The sequence below is a fragment of the Trachinotus anak genome, unplaced genomic scaffold (genome assembly GCF_046630095.1).
Source record: "Trachinotus anak isolate AG129_WGS33_773 ecotype Australia unplaced genomic scaffold, CSIRO_AGI_Tana_v1 ptg000020l, whole genome shotgun sequence".
NCBI lineage: Eukaryota > Metazoa > Chordata > Actinopteri > Carangiformes > Carangidae > Trachinotus > Trachinotus anak.
The window spans coordinates 1,490,764-1,515,736 of NW_027273871.1; the positions used below are offsets into that span (position 1 = coordinate 1,490,764).

The following is a 24,973-nucleotide window of genomic DNA, read 5'->3' on the forward strand; positions in this document are numbered from 1 at the left end:
TTTTGCACCAACAACCTACTTAGATCATAAACCATGGAGACAGATAACCAGGGGCAATGTTTTAAGGGTTTAAAAAAAATTAAGATTCACATTTAAAAAAGTGTTGTTGTAGCAACCTACTTTGAGACAGCCTGTTTTTTATTTCTATGTGGGTTCTCAATTTGACCTCGATATCAAGCATTCAAGCTTTTGTGTGATTCTGAATACATTATTTCTGCTGTTAAACAGCAACAAAGATTGTGATTGTTTTTATGACATTTTAACCTATCACTCTTTTAAATGGTTAAAAGATCAACTAGGAAACAACAGTAGCATAATGGCTCTTGTGAAAAACTGTATTTGCTTTTAGCAATTTGAGGCTGATCCCATCAATCTGTACTACCGTTTTCTTCTCTTATAAGATAAGACAAGCCTAAACACAAGTCTGAACAAGGCTAACGCAGGCTATAATCTTTCACTGTGTCTGTTGTACTGTCAAAGTTGCTGAAGGTTGCTGTCAAGCTGAGTTATACCTCGCGCAGAAGGAAATGTGTGTAACCAAACAGGACGTCTTCCCTCCAGTCTGAGAAATCCAGTAACAGGCTCTGCAGGGAGTTCTGGGAAATAAGACGAAGCTCGTCGTCCATGTGCACTGTAAGTCTGAGGGATAGATGACAACACATCAACAAAGGAGAATGAAAGAAGATCCAGCTGACAGAAATTAGAAACTGAATAAACTCATATTGTTAGTGATGACAAACCACTTAAAAACACAAGTTGTGCCTCTGACTCACCGTGAAAGCAGGTCAATGAGCTCAGGTTTGGACATGCCATCAGGAAGGATGCGAGGAATAGCAGCCACACATGTCCTGAACAGGTCGATTTTGGGCTTCCTCTCACCACTGTCAAAGACGGAGGGAGACGTTAAACAATACTCATTCATGAAACATGTGCTTAATCAGGAAAGGAACTATTTCTACCGTCCCCAACTCAAAATACAGATAAGTCATGTTTGCAAAAGTTAACAATATATCTATTAGAACCCATTAAAAACAGACAGAAGCTCTGACAGTAAAACAGCATAATATAAATAACAATTCTGTGTTCCGTTGTTAAAATAGTGTTTTAAATATTGAATCAAACAGAATAACCCTCAGCATTAAAAGGCAGAAGAAAACAGTTCATTTACTGCACTTTGTATTCACATACGTGATCATGTCCTCTGGTTCTTTGTTGAGCATCTGGACGCTGGTGAGCATCATGCACCGTCCCACCTCCTTGTCCAAGTGTCTAAGGATGTTGTCCAAAGCCTTTCGCACCTGGGAGTAGTACAAGGACATGCCTGGGAAGGGGGGGGTAGACAAAACATGGAGTTAGAGATGACAGTCAGATCACACTAGCTTGAATGCCTACAGAAACACAGACAGACCTATAAGTTTGGCTTCCTCTTCAGTAAGTGTCTTGCTGAGATAAGTTTTCTTCTTCTTCAGTGAGTTTCCAGAGGGCAGAGTGGCTCCTGTGTTGGGCATAGGGGGCTCTCCGTCTTTCTGTTGCAGAGCATCTGCTATCACCAGGAACGCCCGCAGGCCGATGTTCATGCGCTGGAACACAGATAAAGCTCCGTCACCATCCTTACTACATGCCAGAGAGTCTTGTTCATCAAGAGCAATGGAAGTGGGGATTGAGTGAACCACTTTAGCATTGCACTCCTATGTATCCAATGTGTCAGACAATGAAAAAAAAAAATTCTTCTTCCTCATCAAAACATGGCACCTATGTTACCCACAATACAACTCGCCTGCAGTTCAGCAAGGGAGTTGGGTGGGTTGTGTTAGCAGCAGCTAATGAATCGTGGGCTACAAAGATCAACTAAGCTCACCTCCTTCTAACTTCACACCCCCAGATTCTTTTTCATTTTAAAAATTTGTCTTCAAATCCAACTTACACTGACAAGTCACATCAGTTGAAACCGTTTATCAGATTTCAGATGTGTAAAGTCACTGGAGTTCTCCTTTGAGCTGCAGTGATTTTCACAGTTTGTTTCTGTTCATATAACCACAATCCTGCGGGCACGCATGTGTATATGATCGACCTACGGCTGAGATGGTGGTTATTCAGTCTGGTGGCACATTTAAATCCAAAGATTCAACAGAGAGCATACTGTTATCTCCCTCGCTGACTGAAAACCAAAACCGACTGACTACAAATAAAAACTAGAACGCTTACCCTAACATGGCCCTGGGGATACACTGTTGACTGAGTGCACACGATTGAATGTCTGTGTCTGCTTTCATTTTTACCTCCGGGTTGAGACTGAAGGCTTTGGCAGGTTTCCCGACACTCAGCAGGTCAAATATGATCTCCTTCATGGCGAAATCCAGTCTCTCCTGAACACAGGTCAAACATGCTGGTGTTAATGACTTAATGCAGTGTGACACTGGTTTCATGTTTATAACATAACTGATAATATTAATAAATCGTAAATAAGAGGTATAAGGTCTTATTCATTTGATCTATATTTGAGTCATGAATACATTCAGTACATCCACACTTTTGCTAAATAGCAAATATGCAGTTTGGTAACAGCAGCCATATTTGCACAGATGCAAAACACTTTAAAGAGTGAGTTTCAAAACCTCAACCTCTCAAACAGCCATTAGATATTCAATTTTGATCATGAATTCTGGTTAAATGTAAAAAATATCAGATAGTATTCTTGGTATTTTCTTATATAATATTCTTGGTAATTCTGTATTTTCACTTTTTTTTTAGCTTTTGACCAGTTTTTGGATTTACCCCACTTTATTTCTCATGTCCTCTGACCGAAACCAGAGACAACCAACCTACATCATGCAAGTCTGTACATCAGAGTGTGTGCAAGTACTTTATTTCTCATGTCCTCTGACCGAAACCAGAGACAACCAACCTACATCATGCAAGTCTGTACATCAGTGTGTGTGCAAGTGTTATACACACCTGAGCAATAAACTGGATAATCTTGACGAAAATATTAAGGGGCATGTCTCTGGGCACAACGCTCCGGCTGCCTTTGGGGAACAGAGTGGAGGTGATGGACGTCAGACGACTGAGGGAGGAAGGAGAGACAAGGCAGGAAAGATACAAAAATCATTTCCACATCACTTTTAAGGTGAAAGCATCAATTTTGTCACAGTATCATTTGTTCATAGCAATTATAACAAGTCACATTTGTCACATTTTAATGGTGAGGAATATAACCACGCGTGGCTGTTACCTCTGTGTTCCAGTGTTGCTCTCGCACTTTATTCGTATCATGTAGACCCACAGCAGGCGGTAGAGAGACTCCAAAGCCACACGTGCCATCTTGGGGTCTTTATTCTGCATCCACACATGCAGGAAAAAAAGGAGTCATGTTTCATGAAGTAGAGTATTTCACATACCTCCACTGAACAACGGGGGGTTCCTCTATGTCAAATGAAGTTTCTGAGGGAAATGCAGCAGCACCTTGGCAGGCATTCCTTCCTTCTTGACACGTCATAATTCCCTGTATTCACTACACACACTGCCTTCTCTGCATTTACAGTGTGATCATGAATCAAACTTGTACCGAAGTCTTTATGAGCTCCCATCGGGCGCAACGATCTTCACATGCTATGTTTCCCTTGAGGCAATACATACTGATAGTGGATTTTATAGTTGGAGAAGCATTAGCTATTGCTGCTGCAGCAGTTTGTTGCATGAAGTTCAGTGTTGTGTGCATGTAATGTTTTTTACTTTGTCAAAATCATAGCCCCAGGGCTGAAATTTACTACACAGTTTTTGTGATCTATTCAAATAACCCCTACTACTACAATAGCTCTTGCACTTGCAGTGGTGTAGACTGAAAAGGCTGACCTTGAGGTTTGACAGGCAGTTGTTGAGGAAAATGTGCCAGCGGCTGAGGAAGAACTGTTTCTGACTGACACACAGCAGGCAGGTCACCAGCGGATACAGAGCCTGGTGTGGAGAGAGAAGACAGATGAGAGACATTTACATTTCAGTTGAAGTATCAGTGTATCCACTTCATCAGTTGGTGAAAAGATCCAGCGTCGTTTCCTACATTAACTACGCAGCTTATTACTTTCTTCTCTATAGACATATAATCTTTTAATGAAGTCAAGTCTGAGAATCACTTATTCAATCTTAAATCTAATTTCTAAACTTCCCCTTCAGCTTTTAATAACAATGGGGAATTAAATTATTCAAGACTAATGTTAACATTTTTTTCACAATCATGTTCCACTTGTTTCAGGCCCTGTAAATCCACAATTAACCTATTTTTTTTCCTCAATCATCTATGTCTGGAATCAGTTCACTTTAACAAAATAAAACACTTCCCCCTCTGTGCTTTATTTTGCCTGTAGGTCTCATAAGAAGAACAGTTGTGTCTGACGTTCAGTTCATCTACAAACTTGAAATTGTTCATTGTTTTTTTCCCCTTCTTTTCTTGGACAAAATTAAAACAACGACAGTATGAAAAATGCCATGTTTAAAGAAGAGACCCACACGTCAAATAGTTCAACATAAAGTTCACTTACAGGAATGTGAACTTCAATCATGTGGCATGGGCATGAAAGTCTGCATGCAGATCATTCTTAAACGCGAATGCCTTGCTAATGGTCAATGTGAGCCCAGGTACACCCTTGTCATGACTGGTTTTGGAAATGCTCGGTTTGACAAGTGTATTATTTACCTGTCACTTCTTATCAAAGTCGGTATTTGTTATGTGTCTTTCTCCCATTTCAGCCTCTCCTCCCTCTCTCAGGCGCTCAGAATGTAAAAGAATAACAATTATGGGAATGCACCAGATGACTGTCATTCCTGACATGTTTGTCCAGTCAGCTCCGACATGGCAGGTTATTGTTTGTTTGTGTGCATGCCTGTGCGCTGTAGAAACAGTATGTATGCAAAGTGGTGAGTCAAGTCTTGAATGCATGGGTTGCCTGGGGTATTTGGAGAATCTATGGAAGGAAGTAACTCGTTGTAAGAGAAGAAGACCTTAAGTCAGGGGTGAAGAGTAACCAAGTACATTTACTTGAGTTTAGGACCTAATATAAGTATATAAGTATCTGTATTTGTATCTTGTTTTTTTTTTTTCAAACTTATGACTTTTACGTCTCTATACTTCATTGTCAGCAGAAGGAATTTTCTGTTATTTTCAAAAATGCGGTAGACCATACATTGTGTTCGCCACAGGAGAAAAACCAGTCACAGCAAACTCCTACGCTCTCAGTCGTGTTGTGATTTCTGCTCAGTTTGAACTTGGCAGTGTCCTAATGATGGCTATGTTAGGAGATAGAGAGGTGTAACTAGGTTAGGATTTTTTTTGGGGCGGGGGGTTTTTGGAAGCTGCATATACAGCAATTCAACTGTCTGTTTGATGGACACACGCATGAACACACACAGACACACACACCACACCACACACACACTGTGGAGCTGTGTCAGAACACTGGCATGCTGATTTGTGGGGGGTGGGGTGTGTTAAGAAATACGAAAACGACAGTGGATGTCCTCTTGTTGATTCTTTTGTGTTTCTATGGCCATTTCTATCAGCTAAGGAGCAGATCCTACACACTTTTTATCCTCCTGTGTCTACAGCAAGTCAGTGCATTCAGTAGGTTGCTTCAGAGTCATTAGGCTGTGTAAACGCACAATGGAACAGTGGAACACAGTGGAACAATACACTGACATAAAAAATGTTCTTTTCCCTGAACAACTTTCACTTCTATTGGGAGTCATATTTGAGTATTAGTATAAAAGAGTATCTATACTCCGACTCAAGACTGTGTTATGTACTTTGTCCACATCTGCCTAAAGTACTAAAATACTTACTAAAGGACCAAATAGGAGGTGTTTATTAGAAGAAATCTTGTTACAGGGAAAATTTTGATAATTCTGTCAAATTGTTGCCTGTTCATATTAATTCAAGTTAAAACTTTTTGGGAATGGCAAAGTTAAGTTCCATACCCGTCCGGACTATTAAACAGAGTTGTTTTATTGCATGCTTGCCCGTGTGAGACCTCTATCTTAATCAGGGAGATATACTGCATCTAATTTGCTGATCGCGCTGCCTGCTTCCATGCTGTGAGCAAATACTCCCCATCTGGCTGCGCTTCCAAAACTAGCCTGTGTACTGCACACTGCATGCAGCAATAAAAGCCCACATATAGGAGAGTTACAGTAAGTGCTTTCGCCAATTGCCGGTAATGGAGAGGAAATGAAGAGAGATAAGCAGTGATGACACAGAATATGTGGATAAACTTACCAGAGAGTGTTTCTTCCTAGAGGACAGGTCCAGCGTGGTATCGTACAAACTCTCTACGAAGTTTCGCAGACACGGCACGTTCACCTCATTCTTCACAGTCTGGAGGAGGACAAATACTGCAGAAGTCACATCCATACACATTCTTTCATTTTCCTTTAGAAAACAGTTTTTACCTGTGCCCTGAAAAGACACTGCATATCCATGAGCTTAAGATTTAAATAATTCTGTAGAGCAGACATACTGTACAGCAGCAAAAACAAACAATAATAATAAAATCTGACTGAGGCAAAAAAAAAAAAAAAAAAAAAACTGAAAAAGTGAAAGTGTATCTTGAGCAGTATGATGACATGCACTTACAGCAGCTACAGGTACGAGTATCTCCACAAAGAGTCCAGCTAATGAGTGTTTAATGTCTTTGTCCTTCACTTCCAGGAAATACTGTGCACACTCCTACAGAGACAGAGTCAGAGACAGCGAGAGAAACAAGTGCATGATGATTCTGTGAATGCAAGGTCACTGGTTCAAATGCTCTCACAGCTGCAATTACCATCATAGGGCCAATAAACAAAGCACTTAACTCCTAATTGCTTTTAGTGGAAGTTCTCCGGGGCTGACAGTACAGCTCTATGATAGCACTAAACTGCTTCCAGACATGAAATGTATGCAGAGAAATACTCCCTGAGATTCCTAAACCAGAGCCTTTTTACTATTTGTTGACATGTAAATAACAGGTGAGGAGCCGAGTGGTATCAGCTCAGTCTACCTGCATGAACTGGAAGGAGGCTTCGAAGTCTTCCACCGGGTACATTTTGATGCGGAAGAACTTGAGTCCCATGATGAGGCTGATGGTGGACTGGATGACGTAGGGGCTCTGCTCCTTCTGTCTCAGCTCCTTCAGCTCGGAGATGAACTTCTTCCTCACTGCTGGGAACCTGTGGAGGAAATGGGGGCCAGATGTGAACAGCCGCTCTTGGCTTATAGTAAATGTTGCCACATGCAGGGCTCAGCTGGGTGGTACTGTTAGTCGAATCAGCAGCAGAAAGTTTTTTTTTTCATGTTTGGTAGTATTGTGTACTTATCCTCCTCGATGCACCTGTTTCTTTTTGCATACGCACATTGGTGTGTGTACAACAGTGCTCTGCAGTCCTATATTTAGAATGGCATCTGGAGGGGTGATGTGGAGGGAATGTGTGTATGTGTGTGTGTGTGTGTGTGTGTGTGTGTGTGTGTGTGTGCTTGCTCTTAGGGCGTCTGTGTTTTTTTGCACATGCTTTTGGGGGGGGGGGGGCAGTTAAGTAAGATGAACAGTCATCAGCCTTCTGTTTAGTCCTGAGTGTTTAAATAAGATACACATATAAACACTGTGATCCATAAACCAAGCAGCAGAAACACACAGATATGTGCTCAGAGTCTTTATGTGTGCACTAAACATTTTCATAGCCCTGTGTGTAAATGATGCAAATAAATAACAGTGAAAAGGCTGCTGGAGTCAACTGAGGAGCTTAATCAAGTGGAAAACCAGTCATTTAGACGGAGGACATTTACATTTGCTACATTAGATCTAGAAGTATTGACTTTGATCCCTTGTTAAATGACTGTGTTAAATGATGTAATGGTTCAGCTTGTGTGTGTGTGTGTGTGTGTGTGTGTGTGTGTGTGTGTGTGTGTGTGTGTGTGACAGTGGCAACTAAGCTGCCCGGTGAACCCACGCCTCCTCCATCACAGTAATGACCTCTTAGAAAATGGGAACAGCGCTCATCTCTCATCACACACGGCATTACACAGACAGAGGATCATCATCTGGAGTGTCATTATCCTCAGTACATACACACACACACACACACACACACACACAAATGTATTTACTAACAGACACACACAACCAGACGACTAGCACACAGAGCACACACATCATTTGTAATTGGTGTTCCGACTGAAAATGGGGTCAAGAGGAGGACAGGTAGCTACTGTAACTACACATTCAGCTTTCCACCCTGACAACTCAGCCCGCAGCTGCAACATGACCTGGATTATGAATTCTGCTTTTACTGAGAGTAAAGACCCATAGACTTTCATTCTTCACTGTAAATATAAGTAAAATGAAGTGATTGCCGCACCTGCCTTGTGAGTAGTGGCACAAAAATAAGGGCGATTGCAGGATTCTTTTACTGTAACACACTGAATCTTCAGATGATGACACAGATTTTCACTTATGTGGGTATGTGGTAAACTGGAGATTACCTCAACAAATTTACATACAATTATCACCACAAATTAAAAAATATCAGTGTTAATGTGAACAGGTAGAATTAACTTTCTGTAGATATACAGACATTATTGTTTAAGTGCACACCGCCACACATGCAGTATAAACATTCATTTGCACAATTAGTGGAAGTCTACAGTACCTGGACTGAGCCACAACTCCCACTACTTCAGCATAGAGGTCAGCCACTATGTGCATGTTGCCTGTGTTGGGTCCCAGATATCTAAGAGGTAAACACAAACATCAATAACCACCATGTGTCATGCTGTGTAGGACTGTAACAATACATACATTTGGAAGAGCCGTGCATACATGCGTGTGGATGTCACAACTGCATGTCAGTATGTTGCAACTGGTGCAAAAGAGAACGCACTGAAACTCTAAACCGTGCTTCCTTCAATTCACTTATGTGAATTATCTGTGTTTCTAAATGTTATCATTCTTACCCCTCCTTGTACTTGAAGTGCTTGAAGGCCAGGTTTATGACTTCTTGGATGAGTCCATCCAAAAGAGGATGGAGGGGGATCTAGATGGACAGAAAACATTTCAATCCAGTCTGTCACTTGATGGATTTGAACATTTAATAAAAATAAGAATGCATCCAAATAAAAAGGTGCTATTTCCTCCTTTTCTGCCCATGTCTGGTGTTTATTATATTATCTATAGTCTTGACTTGATGAAGAATATGCAACATGTTTTAATGCAGTTACAGTTTCACATGAGTGGAGTGGGAAATACTGCATCTGGACAACTGAGGTCAAGTTAGTTTTTAGCCAGAGAAGATGTGTGTTAAATTTTCAAATTGTTTTAGATTATTACAGTGAGCAGGCATCCGTATTGTTTTACCACTGCTTTACCAATTGTTTCCAGTGATTGGAATAATGAGGACAGACTCTTTTATAGTTATGCTAATAGATATGGGAGACATTCAACATTTGAACATGCAGTACAGCTGAGTGCAGACTGAGACTCACCTGCTTTAAAACCTCTATAAGCACTAGAGAAAAGATGAAATCTATTGCCAAGTCTCTCCTCTCCAGTAAGTAGTCCTTCTGTTGCTCATCACTGTGACAGACAGCGAGAAACAGAAACAGAGGCATCATTTGTCACAGTCACTGTAATAGTGTTGATCCTGTTTGTGCACACTCCTGTTCCTGCCTACGCACACAAACATGTCACACGTGAAAATCTGCTCTTATTAAAGTTCCATTGATCAGTTAAATGTAGGCACCATCTGGTCCATCATAGGAGTCTGTGTACTCAGTGTGTTGTTTGTTTGAGATTCAGGAACAAGCTTCTGTCAAGGGGACAACACCTTCACTTGTTCATTAGTTGGAGCACCTGTGCAGTTTGTTTTTAATGGTAGTATAGTTTGTTTTTACTGCTACTTGTTGTGCACGATACAGTTTATTGTTTAACAGTTTCCGACTTGATGGTTTTCAGGGCCTTCATTACATTTCTGAATGAACAAGACATTAATGCCCAAGATTATTTAGTCGTCTGAATCTGTTCCCGCTCCTCAGGTAGGTGAAGATAAGAGCTCTGTGACTGAGTGTGCTGAGCTGCTTGTGTTCTCTTACTTTTTTGACTTGGTGTTGGCCCGGGGTCGATACTCATGGGACTCGTCTTCCAGGCCGTTCTGCCTCTTGTACCAGTCGAACAGAGTCCTCAGGATAGATGGCAGGCAGTACTCTGCTAGAGAACTCATACTGCTGATCAGCTGCACAGAAGGATGGAGGAAGAGGAGGTGAGGGTGGGAAAAGAGTGATCGAAGAAAGTAAGAGGTTAATACCATTTCCAAAATAAAAGCACATTTACAGCTAGATTTATATGATGGAGGAAAAATACATCGGCAGCACGTATTGCTGATGATGTGTCCATATCGGGTGTACACACCTGGTCAAACTGTGGGTCCTCTCCTCTCTGCAGAGATTTGTTAAGTGGCTTCTCCTGCGAGATAAGAACAGACAGAGGGGAAAACATTCATGTCAGAAGACATGTGTGCAGCTAAACAAATAAACTGATCTTCAAAACCTTCTGTCTTTCCTTTAAGATGTTTACATGGTGATGTTTAAACCTGAACTCTCTTTCAAATCCAAGCAACAAGCCTCATAGCTGCAGTAATCAAAACACAAGACCACTCGAAGGTGTCAGTGCTGTCTGGGTTTGTTAAAACTGCCTGTATTTCCCCAGACTTCAACCTGTATACCCTGTAAAAGTTTTGTAAACCTATGCTGGTGTTGCACTTTCAGCAAACTGAAAAAATGCCAGAAACAAATATGTAACTTTGAAGTTTGAAGCCTGGATCTGATTTCTTCACTTAGATTAGATTAGACTAGGTTCTTAGGAACTAATCTTGTTATGTTCCTTTCATGAAACATACCAGAGCTAAATGCCATGAAACACACACAAAAGGCCAAACCTCTTAATAGCAATACACAATTTAGATTGTGCTCCGACATTTTGATTTATTAATGAGCCCTAACTAAATATGCTTTTACTAAAACCCCAGCTCAAAAGAAGCAGTTTCTGGCACACTCACTGTCAGTGAGTCAAACATGAAACACAAGAGACTGGTTACGGTAATGTTACACTACCTCAGACATATTTGTTTAGTCCTGCAAGCAGAGAAAAATTGATGTAATGGATATAAATATTGGAATATGGGTATCCTAGACATCCACATGGCAAACCATTCATCTGTTTGGATCAAATCCCCCCAGCTTCTGTGTATTTATTTCAATTTAAAAACTACTGGACCTACATAAAAACTTTTTATGTATTTATGTAGTTTTATAAAAACTTTTTATGTAGGTCCAGCAACCAGTCAAGTCGCAGGAACTATCGGTCTCCAACCTCTGTTCCTAAATAAAGGCCACTAGTGTTTTTTCGGAACATTATGATGCCACAGGGAAGTTGTTGCTTGACTGATATAATATATCATCAGTTCATCATTTTATCATATAAGACATTAGTGTTAAATTCTGTTATAATCAGCATATGAATTATTGAGTTATGGGCAGAAATCTGTTTTGTTGGGTCAAAGTGACCTTTGACCTTTGACAACTAAATTGTTATCAGTTTATCCTTGAGTAAAAGTGGATGTTTGTGCCAGATGTAATGAAATCCCCTCTAGGTGTTCCTGAGATATCGTGTTCCCAAGAATGAGACGCATGTGAGGACACAGTGACCTCGACCTTTGACCTTTGACCACCAAAATCTAATCAGTTCATCCTTGAGTCCAAGTGTGTCCCTGAGATATCGCGTTCATGAGAATGGGACATAATGGCTCTGGTGCAGAAGCATAAAAATGTTTGTGTCTGCTCTAACAAACTTTTTGTAGCTGTGGCTGTTTCACAAGTGCATCAGAGGTTAGACAGAAAAAGGCAGTAAAACATACAGTGGCATTTTAAATCACTGGCAAAGGCCTTGATAGATTTGGTTTACTGTGTGAAATCTGCATATTTTACTCTCTTATTTTGTGTGGGTTTCAAGCTCAGGTACAACCTGCAGGCACAGTGTGTTTGTTTCTGTCTATGTGCTGTATTAGATTGTCTATCCCCTGTCTAGTGAATGCTGAAATATGCTCCATCCCTCATGACCTTGAAGAAAAATGGACAGACACAGATACAGATTGAAAATCTGTTGAACCTGTTCTTAATTAATAGACAAATAAGCCTGGAAGCTGAGTGTACACTATTTAAGAGAACGGCACACTGCATTTTTTCCATAAAAAAAAAAAATGAGTCAACAAATACTGTAATAAAAAGCCACTCTGCATAACATAATCAGATAAAATGTGGATAGTGTTGTAACCTGAGAGAGATGTCATGAGAAATATGGACAAGACAACACGAAAGATCGATGCAAAGTCACTCACCAGTGGCTCGGCCATGATGATGCGGATCTTGCGTTCGGAGAGCAAGGTGAAGTTGGCAAACAGGCTTTTTAGGACGAATTCGCCCGGCTTACTCTCAGGGTCCACGTTGACAGGCGCCATGACGACAGGACCCTTCCTCTCACCCAAAGTTCCACTGACTGGCGGGAGTGGTGGCTTCAGTCCCACTGGAGAGGCTGGGGAGAGTTAGGACAGGTCAGTCAGCCTAAAGTCTGATATTATGGGTGCGTTATGTTTTGTCTTACCTCTGTCTGAGCATTAAGTTTTAAAACTGTAGTTCCAATAATTTGGGGATTTCAGGGGATGCAAACAGGAAGCATGAATTGAGTGAGTCAGCAGTGGGTTATAATTTGAGCATTGTTTTTCAGCCTGTATTTGTCTAGTCTGTGTCTCTCTGCAATGTAGACATGGATGCACAGACAGCTAAGGGTTCTTTAAAAAAAAGTACCTTAATTGCCTCCATTTCTTGATAAACAGCCAAACCAATAGGCCATACCATGGTAACTAACTTTCAGCTGTTTTCAGAACACCAGCACAGACCTGACCCTTTGCCTCACGTCGCACCCTTTCCTCACAGTGTAGGGTCATGTAGTAACACCTCTTATGCCTGTCTGACATGCAGCTATAAATTCTCCACCCAGTTCTGTGACCATCTTCACACAACAACAGCTGAGGAACACAGCCCTCTCTCTCTTTATTGCACTTGTCTTAATGAACCTCATACTTTGAAGAAACAGAATTTGTCCGAAATTAGAATCATTTTATGATTTCTTTCTGTAAAGTTAAAACTCCTCAGTCGTGACTAATCTATGCTGAGTCAGCGTCCAGGTTTGACTAAGTACACCTTCCAGGCACACAGATGGACACACACACACACACACACACACACACACACACACACAGGGCTCTGCAGTCCATGTTTTAATTTCTGCCTTCTGATTACATCATTAAGAAAACTGGGCACTATTAATTCTCTGATAAACAGAGGAAGACAGACAGGGAGTGGCTGGAGTGTAGAAACGGCAAGAGTGAGAGACAGACAACAGACAGGGGGCATTTCCTGTCACGCGTCTCTAAGAATATTCACACGTCATGCCCTTAAAATATAACAAACTCATCACATAAAGGAACAACACATTTTCTCAACATCAGTGACTCTGCACTATAAGAGCTTAAGCTAGACTCTGCAAGTAACAAGCATGTTGCACTATGGCCTATTGTTGACGACAGTCAATCATAACCAATGTAATTACAAAAAACCCCAACACACCTTCACACACAGTTAGAACGGAGTATTGGCTACGGCTGCAACAACAGCCAACAAAGGAGGCTTGTGTGTCTGAAGCAAATTTGCAGGTTTGATCCCCTTCAACACGCCAACAAGAACAAGGTGCGGAAAAATACTTTGGTGAAACAAAGCAATAATTTACCCAAGCATTTCCCAGAAGTGACAAGTGAGTGCGAGTTCACAACTCTGTCAGATCTAACTGACCTTTTATGACCACGTGACCTGACCCCACTGGGGAGGTGGGATGTACACAGATACTAATTCCCAATCAGGACAGCACCCCAGGCCTCATACAGCACAGCAACTTGTTTGTGTGAAACCTAAGCACTCACACAATGCAAACATACTTGGACATGAACGCACACCCCTGCATGCTTACCGAGGCCCTTGATGAAGCTGATGACACTAGCCCTGCTCCATTTAGTTGGCATTTCCATGGTGCAGACAGTCAGATGGAAAGATGCAGATACAGTGGGTAGAGGTGGGTAAAATGGGAAGAACCCGTAGGATGGAGGAGGAACGGGACACTGTAGTTTACAGGGTGTAAAATACAGCTCCCATGATAAACAAAAGTAATTCCTTACAGGAGATTAGAGGCACAGGAGTCTGTCTTTATTATCCAACTACTCCACCATGACAGTAACCGCAGGCTTAGGTGCTAGGCAGGTTTAACCGAAGCTAAAAGTCGGAAACTCCATCCTCCAGAAAATGATAGACAGGTAAAGAGACAGACGTGTGCCAGAGGCAAGAAAAAAAAAAACTCTCATGTCAGCAGCATTACAGCTGTATCACGAATTCAAACCATCTGAAAGAGGAAGATCTGCTGTATCCACAGGCCTGAGCACGGGCAGCCAGAGTGAGACCGACGACTTGACGCCTCAGAGTTGTGGGTGTTGCAATCACAGAGGAAGAGATGGTGTCAGTGTCTTCTCAAAGTAACAGAAGAGGCAACCAACTTATTCCGCGGTGAGTGAATTCTACCAACTGGGATAGAGAAATATTCCACTGTGCAGCTCCAGCAGAGGCTTGGCGAGATCAGAGGTTGTGTAGGGCCCCATGCTTGTGAGCTATATGAGCCTACATACCAACTATCAGTTTCTACTTAAGCTTCTGCTGCAACTCCAGCCTGCCGTCACGTCTCTGTACGACGGCCCCCGTGACCTTGGGATCCTCCAAGCCCATTGGAAAGTTGTACTGAAATAAAGTGCTTCTTTAAGAGTGGTTTTGTGGCTGTCCTTTAGTTGTCAGTAGCAGTTAAGTAAAGTCTGCTCCTTGTGGAGATCTGACCAGAAGAGTTTGGTTGGAATTTCAACACTGCCCCGAGAGAGAGGCGAGGGGAGGAGGGAGGAGCTATATATAGACTACTGGCGGTCACTCTCTTACATACCCACCACTCCCACTGACCCCTACTCATACACAAGTGCACACACATGCAAATAGAGATACATTCACGGGGGCAGAAACACACACTAACACACACGCACGCACGCACACATACACATGTGCACTCCAGTTGTCCAAGGCAGAAGCGATAACTCAGGAAAACGAAGTAATGCGGTTAAACTACAAAGCAAATGGCACTAATCTAATTCTGTGAATACAAGGTTGACTCTAAACAGAGATAATCCATTGTAGCGTCTCGGTGACATGAATTTAAAATGTGTGTGAATGTGTACATGCATGTGCGTGCGAGTCTTAAGCATGTCGCTGGGGAGAAGAGATGAGAGGACGAAGACGTCACCGTGTTCGACAGAGTGTCAATATAGCGCACCGGTGCATTTCCCAGGACCCTCGGTGACATTTGCATGACTCTGCATTTTAAGAGATGAATCAGCAGAAATCTGTCATGTCTAGTCAATACGAGTCTACCTTGGTTTACAGCATATCGTATATCCTGAAAGGTTTATTGAACATACTGTGTGAGCAAGACTGAGACAAAGACAGAAAGGGGAAAGAAAAATATGTCGAGGAAGAGACCGAGACAGATGAGACAGAAGCAGTTAGGATGATGGTAACGGGATGTTAGTTACAACGATAAGTCAAATAAAAAAATTAATAAGCAACTATTTTGGTAATCAAATAATTATTTTTAAGCAAACAAAAATATTGCCTTGTTCCAGCTTCTCCATTGTGAATATTTGATGCCTTTTTTTGTCATACATAACAGTAAACTGAATATCTTTGTGTTTTGGACTGCCGGTTGGACAAAACAGGACAGTTTAGGACGTCAACTTGAGCTGTGAGAAATTGTAACTGGCAGTTTTCACTATTAAAATCCTGGCTGCAATCAACAGAATCACTGATAACGATGATGGTTAGCTGCAGGCCTAAAATCCAGCACATCATACAAGCAGACAAGCACATTTAAGTGATGAATCATGACATGCATTGTGAGGCAGGCGGATAACACACATGTACACATCCTCACACATCACGCAGCTATCAAACATAAGTCATCACAGCTAATCCTGCACTGCGTGTACACACTGCTGGCTAAGTGGATTGCAATGACTCACGTTTAAAAGCACAAACACACATCACCACAAACACATATCAACGGCCCTCGACAAGATCCAGCAGAACCAAACTTGCATGTTGTCAGAGGAGGCCCTTGACAAACTGCTATTGTGAGGATTTTCACTATGATACCTTGAGTTGGTTGCATTTGAGCGTATCTTTTTTGTTTCTATAAAAGATCAACAGGATTACGGGAAAGGTACTGAAGCCATTTGCACCAAGCTTTGTGGAGTCATGGGGCTGGGAAGAATCCTGGATCTGCAGGTCCAGATCCTGGAAACTTTTATCATTGTCATTAAGAGTTTTGTGAGATATTTCAACACTTTCTCAGTTTTTCAGGAAATAATATCTGGATTCTGATGACTTTATCTATGACTTTATACAATGTATAAAATAATAATCTGGATCTGACAGACATGTAGGATTATTTGGGCTTTACTGAATGCCATTCTAGTCACATACACCATTGACAGTTTGACATACAGCTGAAAAATAAAAATTATGTTTCTCAACAATAATTCCTTCTCTACTCCTGTTCTTCCACACGATAAGATGTAAACAAACCCATCAGACGGAGCAGAAAATAATTTACCTTAGATGTAGCTGACAGGTTACAATACAGTTTTTCTATTTTGATAGTAGGGCAACACTTTTGTTTACATTTTGATTCAGTATTGTTCTTTTAACCATCAATACCATGTAATAATGAAAACTAAAACGTCCTGTCTGTGTTAAAATCTCAGCTTGTTTCAAATATGTTTGTTGATGTAGTTGATATGGGTCTATATATGATTATTTCAGGAAGGCTGGTATGAGATGGAGCAGGTTCAGCTTGATGAGGTCAGCTATTTATCTAGTGATTTCACTCACTCAGTGCTTGAAGCACAGACCTAACTTGGACTTACGGGACCCTTTTCTTTGCTTTCTAGCCTCCTGACTGTCATCATTATCATGACCTTGGAGCAGACGAGCCCTCACATGATTGAATATGGACCTAAAGCTAAAACAAACAGGAGACTCAGATGAGGAAAACAAACATGGCCTCTGTGGTTTCTTTTTTATGACATCATCGTAAATGGGAGAGGGGAACCATCAACACATCCCCTGCGATTCCTCCGTAACCAGCATAACGCCTGCTGACAGTAACCTTCACCACACAACTAATATACGAGCTCGACCCTGCTGCCCTGCTAACCACACACACACACACACATACACACACACACACACGCTAGAATGTTTTCGTGGTATCTAATGAAAGATACACACAACATGAAGACCATTTAGCTACAGAGCACATACAGAGGCTTCTATACAACTCTTAAAGGACTCACATAAAAGTGCCCACACATATACTGTATGCACACATACACAAAATGAAAGCTAGCACAACCAGTGTTTAGTCAATATGTGAAATCGCACAACAACAGGAAAGCCTGCATGCTCATCTCCGCAATCTATGCCTATGTGATCTATATCAGGGATATATCAGGAAGTACTGTTGTTACAGTAAACTATATGTATCCCAGTGGTGCAATTAGACAGTAGAGCTTTCTGCTTACTGTAATGTCTCATGTTCAGGAGCCCACTGCTCACTCTGGGGGAAAGTACTGTATGTTCAGTTGGCAACAGTCTGGGATGATGCTGCTGGGCATTTATCTCAGACTGACTCAGAGTAGCATACAGCAGCTTTACCTTGGCTGTTTGGTAAACACTGACTCACTGACAGTGGACTTGATTAGGTGATTTGAGTCTTTTGAAATGTAAACAGAGCATTAGGGAAGGTTGACAGAATGATAACACATGTAAACATACTGATCTGTTTCATATTACATTATTAGTATTTACATTTTGGGTGAAATTGACAGAATTTTTTAACAAAACTCCTTTAGTTCCAGGCACAAAGACTGTAAGAAAGTCAAAGAGTGACTTCTTCTTTTGCTGAGTAATGTGTTGTATAATTAATATAGAAAACTGCTGAGGAGCCGGATTTATCCTCAGCTAACCCCTGGAGCACTTCTCTCTCTTTCTCCCCACCCCTTGTCTTTCATTGTTCCATTACGTAACATTGCCAAATATTGACTGTGTGGATCATGCTGTATACTGCCTGTTTTTCAGCTTCATCCACTCCTAACACACAGAGATACACAAACAACATACGCGTAATCTGTACACTGCAGGATGAACTGACGACGAGTCAGTCTTAAGAGAGCAGACCGTATCATGCATTTGTCTGGCATGCCAGCAACAACAACTGTGATGTGTTAGCTGTACTCACTCCCTCCTAAGGACTTGAGAAGAGACTTGATGCTGATGTCAAAGAAGCCTGAATCCTGCTGGCTGGTCGCCATGGCTGCGGAGGCTATGTCGCCACGGTGACAGACAGCAGAGGGGGGACAGGACGGCAGGATGAGACGTTGCGGACAGAGCAAGCAAGAGAAAGAGTATTCTCCGAGAGAGAAAGACTGGGAGAGAGGGAGAGAGGGATGCGGGTGGGCAGCCAGCGATGCGGATGCTGCGGCTGTCTGCTGCTGAGTGTGTGTGAGTTTGTTTGTGTGTGTGTACGTGTATGTGTGTGTGGTGGTGAGAAAGAAAAAAAAGAGCGGCACTCAGCCTTGTCTGCGCTCTGTGTTGCTAACACCCCCCAACCCCTCTCTGTTTTGCTCTCTCAGGACAGTGATACACAGATGTTGGTAGACGCAAGCAGCCAATCCTCTTAGAGGAAAGGAAGAGAGAGAGAGAGAGAGAGAGAGAGAGAGAGAGAGGGAGGGAGGGAGGGGGAGAGAGAGAGAGAGGGGGAGAAAAACATACAGTGGATAGTACCGCACAGGGGCATCACAGAAAATATGGGAGGGAAGATGGGAGGGAGAAAACTCCTGAGTAATGGACCATGAGGAGATAACAGAAGAAGGGATACTGGAATAATTAAGATGAATGAGGCAAAGAGCAGTAATGTAATGTTTCCTGATCACTGGATTACTGTCCAGTTCTGTCTCACAATAGTGCTGAGTGAGCACGCTGCAAGCCCACCCTGACCAATCAGAGCAAAGAAAAGCAGTGACAGGCAGGCTGCACCAACAAATAGCCAGAAATAACGACTAGTTTATGGCATCATTGCTTCAGATGTGTCCGAATTTCATTATAATAATAATTTTTAAAATAATAAATAAATAATAACAATAATAATAATAATAATAAGAAGAAGAAGAAGAATGGTAGGTTTATGGAGAAGTTAATCTAAATAAATAAATGAATAAAAACATGTTACATATACATTTTTATACATAAACGGTTTGGCAGGTTGTTCTCTAGTTTTGTTTCCCTGACAGCAAAAGCTCTGTCCCCTTTAGTTTTACAAGACGACATGGGAACCTCCAACTGGGTCCTGCCTGAGGAGCACAGACTGTGTGCAGGTCGATAAGGATGCAGTAATTGAAAGGGACACTCTGGAGCCAGGAAATGAAGTGCTTCAAAAGTAATGGGTAAAATCTTAAAATCAATTCTGTAATAAACTCATAGCCTGTGTAAAAACAACAAGGAGGGAGGAACAGGATGTTTTTTCTTGGTTTTTGTTAATAGTCTAGCTGCTGCACTCTGGGTTCAGTGTGTATGACAGTTATGAACGAATGATAGTTTTAAGCAACGTTCCCTTCAAGCAAGATTGGACGAACTTGCTAAAGTGACCAAGTAACAGGATTTTAAATCTAAGCGGTTGGGATCTGAATCTGAGTTTAACTGAAGACAGTTGGCACACATCCAGTTTTTAAAGTCAGACTTTTATGGTGAACAAGCTAGTAGGGTTCAGGCTTTCCCGGGACATATAGCGGTTTATCATCAGCATAAAGGTGGAAGGCAATGGCATGCCTAAGAAAGATATCCCCTAGTGGGATATATTTATACTATAAAAATAGAACCGGTCCAAAAATGGAGACCTGGGGGAACTCAAAAGTTATATATCATAACCAGGTTTTGAGTATGTGTGTTCACACTGAAATGGTGACAAAACAAAGTATGCTCAAAGATGCCAGCATATTACATACATTACACTTAATTCACTACTTCCTATCCTATGAACTATGAGTAGCCATGCCAATAGACAACAAATTTTGGATTACATTGAGTCAGTGCCAATAACATAGTACAAGTGTTAAAGCTTTTAAGAAACATTTTGCTTCCTTTCAAAGTTTCAAAATTTAGCATCCATCCTTCAGAGCACATCTTGTATCGTTTCCTCTTTGTAAAAAACAGTTCAGTCTATTTATTTCTATACTAACTAGAAGAAGAAGAGAAGAAGAAAAAATGGTATACTGATTATTTGTTGAAACTGTTTTAGAGAAGTGTTGAGTTAACCGTGCAGTCATTTTAGAGGACACAGTTTGTGGTGCTGTTGAACTGTATTGAATTATACAGTAAGACCTTTTTTTTTTTGTCTGCCTTCATTAATGTAAATGTGGTGGACAAAATAATAGAAACACGTGTCAGCAAAAAATATATCAAATGTATAAAAAAATCTGAAGGAGATAAAGTACAATCCTCCTGAAATACTTAACCACCTTCTACTTAACATGTGAAGGTCCAGTAGGCAGGACCGCATCAGAAAAATATGAAAGGTGATCAGCTGGAACATACTTAAAGATCTGCTTCTTCAACCTCAAGGCCATCACCAGCTGAGTGATAATCAAACCTCAAGCAACTAAGATGACACAGCAAACAAACATTCAGTGCATTCATTCAAGTACAGCTTTGTTACAGAACATATTAATTATAATTAACAGACAAAATTAGAAATTAGATTTCGACATGACCCAATCCAATGGACTGGGTCTGATACTGGATTTTTGAGTCCACTACCGTTATTGATATTTGGGAATTTACAAAAGCTGATAATAATATATCGGTCTGGCAATTTTATTATTTCATTATTCATTATTCATTGTTATTTCACAGATCTATTTTTCTTTAAAACATTTTGACCAAGCTACCGTACATACTGAGCTGATTTTAACAGATTAACTTGTGAGTGGTCCCTCTGGACAATAGTATTTATTAGTGACACTGTTTCCAAATTACCTCAAACCTAGTTTGGATTTCTGTACTTCTTACTCATCACCTTCCATACACTGATCCTGATATATTTGCATACAGCTAATATTGGTTGATATATTGGCCTTGCACGATTTATTGATCTGGGTTTAACAAGTACATGCGCTTGACACCAACAGCAGAAATAGATGATGCATCAGGTGATGAAATGACAGCACTGACATATAATGGTGTTGCACAGTTAATTAACTCTCAGGTCAATGTTTTCACAACCTGCTCAGCTACATTCACTGCTTGGCAAGTAAATTCATGTTTTGGATTAGTTTCAGGTGCCATGATGGATGACACATGACAAGCTGCCCAGTACCAAATGAACTTCAGTGGACTACAGCAGGCATATCTCTTTGTCATCCAAGAATTGCGTCACTGCTTTTTTTAGTTGTGGGATGTCAAAAAACTCCAATCGAAGCAAAACATGCAGCCGCCGTCATTAGCTTGTCCTAGTTTGAGTGATTTCACTGAGTTAAAAATATTTACATACTGTACATACTGGGCTTGCTTGATGAATCCTCCCTGACCTAACATTTCCACTGGTTTACCTCTCACTTGTTTTTTTTAATATGTTGCTTCCCTCCTAAAATTGTTTCATAGGCCAACACCAACATTTACGAGCACTCCTCCTCCAGTGGATACCTTCCACCCTAATTTTATGGTTAAATGCTTGATGAAATAGTTTCTGACATTTACACAAAGTGAGAGAGAAAAATATTCTCTCCCTCCACCTTGAACAGTCACATAGTTCTGTTCTTTGGCTGTCCTCACAGTTGTCTGTCTAAGCTGAAAGGTATGATGGCCATCATGGCAATGATGTTATGGGTGGCTGAGTAAGAGTGGAAGTACAACTGGATAATTAGGATCATCATGTAATTCCCTGGATGAGCTGTGGAAGTGCCACAGGACCTGAGCGGGTGAGGAACGGAGAATAGGGGCAGGGGGAGAGAAAATGAGAGTGAGGGGAGGGGAGGCGAACAGAAAGTGCATAAGATACAGTATCATGCACAGCTGCAGCTCACGGGAGAGCTACCGAGCACAGGATGGCCTGGTTCACATTAACAGACAATTACAGTCTAATCTCAAAGGAGGAGAAATATAGCAGAGAACCACTGCAGGCCTATTCCTGTCTGCAACTTCTGCTTACTTCATTACAGTCCTGGGCCAAATAGTATCAGCAAATAATCGTTTCTGCCTTGGTGTTAACCTGCTTACTGAATCAAGACAATTCAGTCAATCAAGACCAGCTAACACTCACACAAAATTAACACAATATGATTTTCAAAGTCTTGTCATGCAACTTTCCAAATGACCTCTGTAAGATTTCTGAGAATAATTTCCACTTACTCACTGCTGCAGCAGGCACCTCGACTCAAAGAATTCCTGTTTGGTGAACCTATTTCTCATATGTCTCATCTGGTTAAAAAGTTGTGGGGCGATGGGAGATTTTATATCTCAGCACATGTAGTTTTTTGTGTGAGAGTAAGCTGTGAGGCAGAGGGAGATCAACATTTTTTGTGAGATTAACTGGAAAAGATAAGAGAAAAAGAACTTTCCAAATAAGTGGAAGTTTGCAGTTTGCCTCAAATTCAAAGAGATCTACAGCTTCTATGGATGATATGTTCTCTCTGAGTAAATCAATCTACAAAATGAATCACGTTTTTTTAATTTGAATGATCCAATATTGATTCTTACAAACTCCGAGATCAATCTTTGCAATTCAATTTTCTCAGTAAACATGTACATCTACGTTAAATGTTCTGTGTATGTAGTGGTTATTTGTTGTAAGTGGTTCAGTTACGGCTGCATAATGTGTAAAATCTGCACAAAAAGATAACTTCTCCAGTTTGACTCCTGGCCAGCTGGACCATTTTCTGCATGTCATCCCCCTCCTCTCTCTCTCTCTCTCTCTCTCTCTCTCTCACTCTCTCCCTACATTTCCTGTCTGTCTCCACTGTTGCTATCCAATAAAGGCAGAAAATGGGGAAAAAAAGCCACATAGATGATGGTTGGCTCTATGAGCCACATTGAGTCATGATGGCCTTGTAAACTGTAATGTGAATAGTTACTCTATGCTGACCCACTGCAGTTTATGAGACTATCATGACTCAGGATGGTTAGCTTACCCTGGCTATCTCATGGTTAATGAAGAGATATTACCTCTGGTTATGAGATGTGAAGCTGTGTGGATGTGTTTAAGTTGCTTTTTTGTCATTTTTTGTCAAATGAATCTTTTTTTATATATATATAACAAGGGTTAGGGTTACAATTAAGCCTATAATTAGCTCTTTACATAATTTTATATTCAAGGAAACAACTGTGTTGCTCACTTGTTGAATGTAGAAGAAATTTACCTTCCCATGATAAATTCTGATTTATTCTGATGTTACTGAAGCAACAGGAATCAAATCAAATCAAAACCAAATTAATCAATTTTGGACTCTAAATCAAACTGAACTAAATTGAACTGCGAGTTTAGTGCCAATAACCAGCCCTTGTTCTCTTTATGATTGTGAAGAGGGAACAGCTGTTCAGCTGTTTGTTGGACAGAAGCTCATGTCCAAGATATGAAAATCTATTCAAATTCATGACCTACATGGGAAATAGGGACATGTTCTCCCACCGAATGACATGCAGTTATTCAGTTTACAAATAAAAATCATGGACATAAAGACACATATATACACAGACATACTCACTCACACACACACACACACACACACATACTCACAGAGCTCATAGGATTCCACACATTCTGAGCAGGGGCCTGAGCATGCCAGCTGTTGGAATGTGACTCCACACACACACACACACACACACACACACACACACACACACACACACACACACACACACACACACACACACACACACACAAGCATACATGCACACATACATACATACATACATTCATACATGCACACAGACACATGCACAAGACATAAATTACAATGCATTCCATTTAACCCCAAATTAATGATTCATTTAATCTTTCTTTTGAAGGCAGTTGTGAACATAAAAATTTATTGACCACATGTGGTCTCACACACCCACACAGACCCACACACACTGAGGGCAAGAAACCATATCTGGCCTCCCTGGATATGCACTAAACACTGGCTTTTATTAGATGGGCCCATTTCTTTTAGGGATGACCTGATCAGGTTTTTGCTTACAGATTAATCGAATGATTATTTCTGTGATTAATCTTTTAGTGTGGAAAATTTCCATAAATGTATGAACTGTTTTGTTTGACTAACAGTCAAAAATCTTATGATGTTCAGTATACTAGCAGCAAATCCTCTCATTTAAAAAGCTGGAACCAGTGAATGTCAAGCAATGTTCTTGAAAAATAACTAAGCTATTATCAGCGTAATTTCCAATTATTATTCTGTTGATCAGTGAATTAACTTATTGATTCTGCTCGAAATCAAGAATAAATCTTTGGAACTTTTTTTAAGTGAACCTGCATCATGCATTCTTATGGGTTTAGTTTTTGTCTTTGAGCAACAGCATTATACAAATGTACTACAACTGAAGTCATTACGCTGAACTAACTATAGCATCCATCATTAATGTCCTTAGTCTCCCAGAACTAGTAAACACCACCTACACAAAGATTGTTTCCCTGATAAAGATGCACCA

General features: G+C 40.8%; 1 protein-coding gene across 9 annotated transcripts in view; it reads right to left on the reverse strand.

Annotated features, from left to right (window-relative positions):
* fryb (furry homolog b (Drosophila)) overlaps positions 1 to 24,973 on the reverse strand; it is a 62,508-nt gene that overhangs the window by 24,767 nt on the left and 12,768 nt on the right. For 6 of the 9 annotated variants that reach the window (XM_071506335.1, XM_071506330.1, XM_071506332.1 and 3 more), the window contains exons 2-18: positions 12,412 to 12,605; positions 10,428 to 10,481; positions 10,112 to 10,251; positions 9,506 to 9,596; positions 8,978 to 9,057; positions 8,674 to 8,754; positions 7,029 to 7,197; positions 6,623 to 6,715; positions 6,266 to 6,364; positions 3,853 to 3,954; positions 3,233 to 3,336; positions 2,956 to 3,064; positions 2,280 to 2,366; positions 1,409 to 1,580; positions 1,189 to 1,321; positions 774 to 881; positions 513 to 639 (exon numbers count right to left, since the gene is read on the reverse strand). In XM_071506335.1, the coding sequence (XP_071362436.1) occupies positions 513 to 639; positions 774 to 881; positions 1,189 to 1,321; positions 1,409 to 1,580; positions 2,280 to 2,366; positions 2,956 to 3,064; positions 3,233 to 3,336; positions 3,853 to 3,954; positions 6,266 to 6,364; positions 6,623 to 6,715; positions 7,029 to 7,197; positions 8,674 to 8,754; positions 8,978 to 9,057; positions 9,506 to 9,596; positions 10,112 to 10,251; positions 10,428 to 10,481; positions 12,412 to 12,531 (1,869 nt within the window). In that variant the 5' untranslated portion in view covers positions 12,532 to 12,605. Of the gene's footprint in view, positions 1 to 512; positions 640 to 773; positions 882 to 1,188; positions 1,322 to 1,408; positions 1,581 to 2,279; positions 2,367 to 2,955; positions 3,065 to 3,232; positions 3,337 to 3,852; positions 3,955 to 6,265; positions 6,365 to 6,622; positions 6,716 to 7,028; positions 7,198 to 8,673; positions 8,755 to 8,977; positions 9,058 to 9,505; positions 9,597 to 10,111; positions 10,252 to 10,427; positions 10,482 to 12,411; positions 12,606 to 14,096; positions 14,992 to 18,512; positions 18,818 to 24,973 lie in introns of those variants that run through there. The other 3 variants (XM_071506333.1, XM_071506337.1, XM_071506334.1) reach the window with 3 other exon arrangements.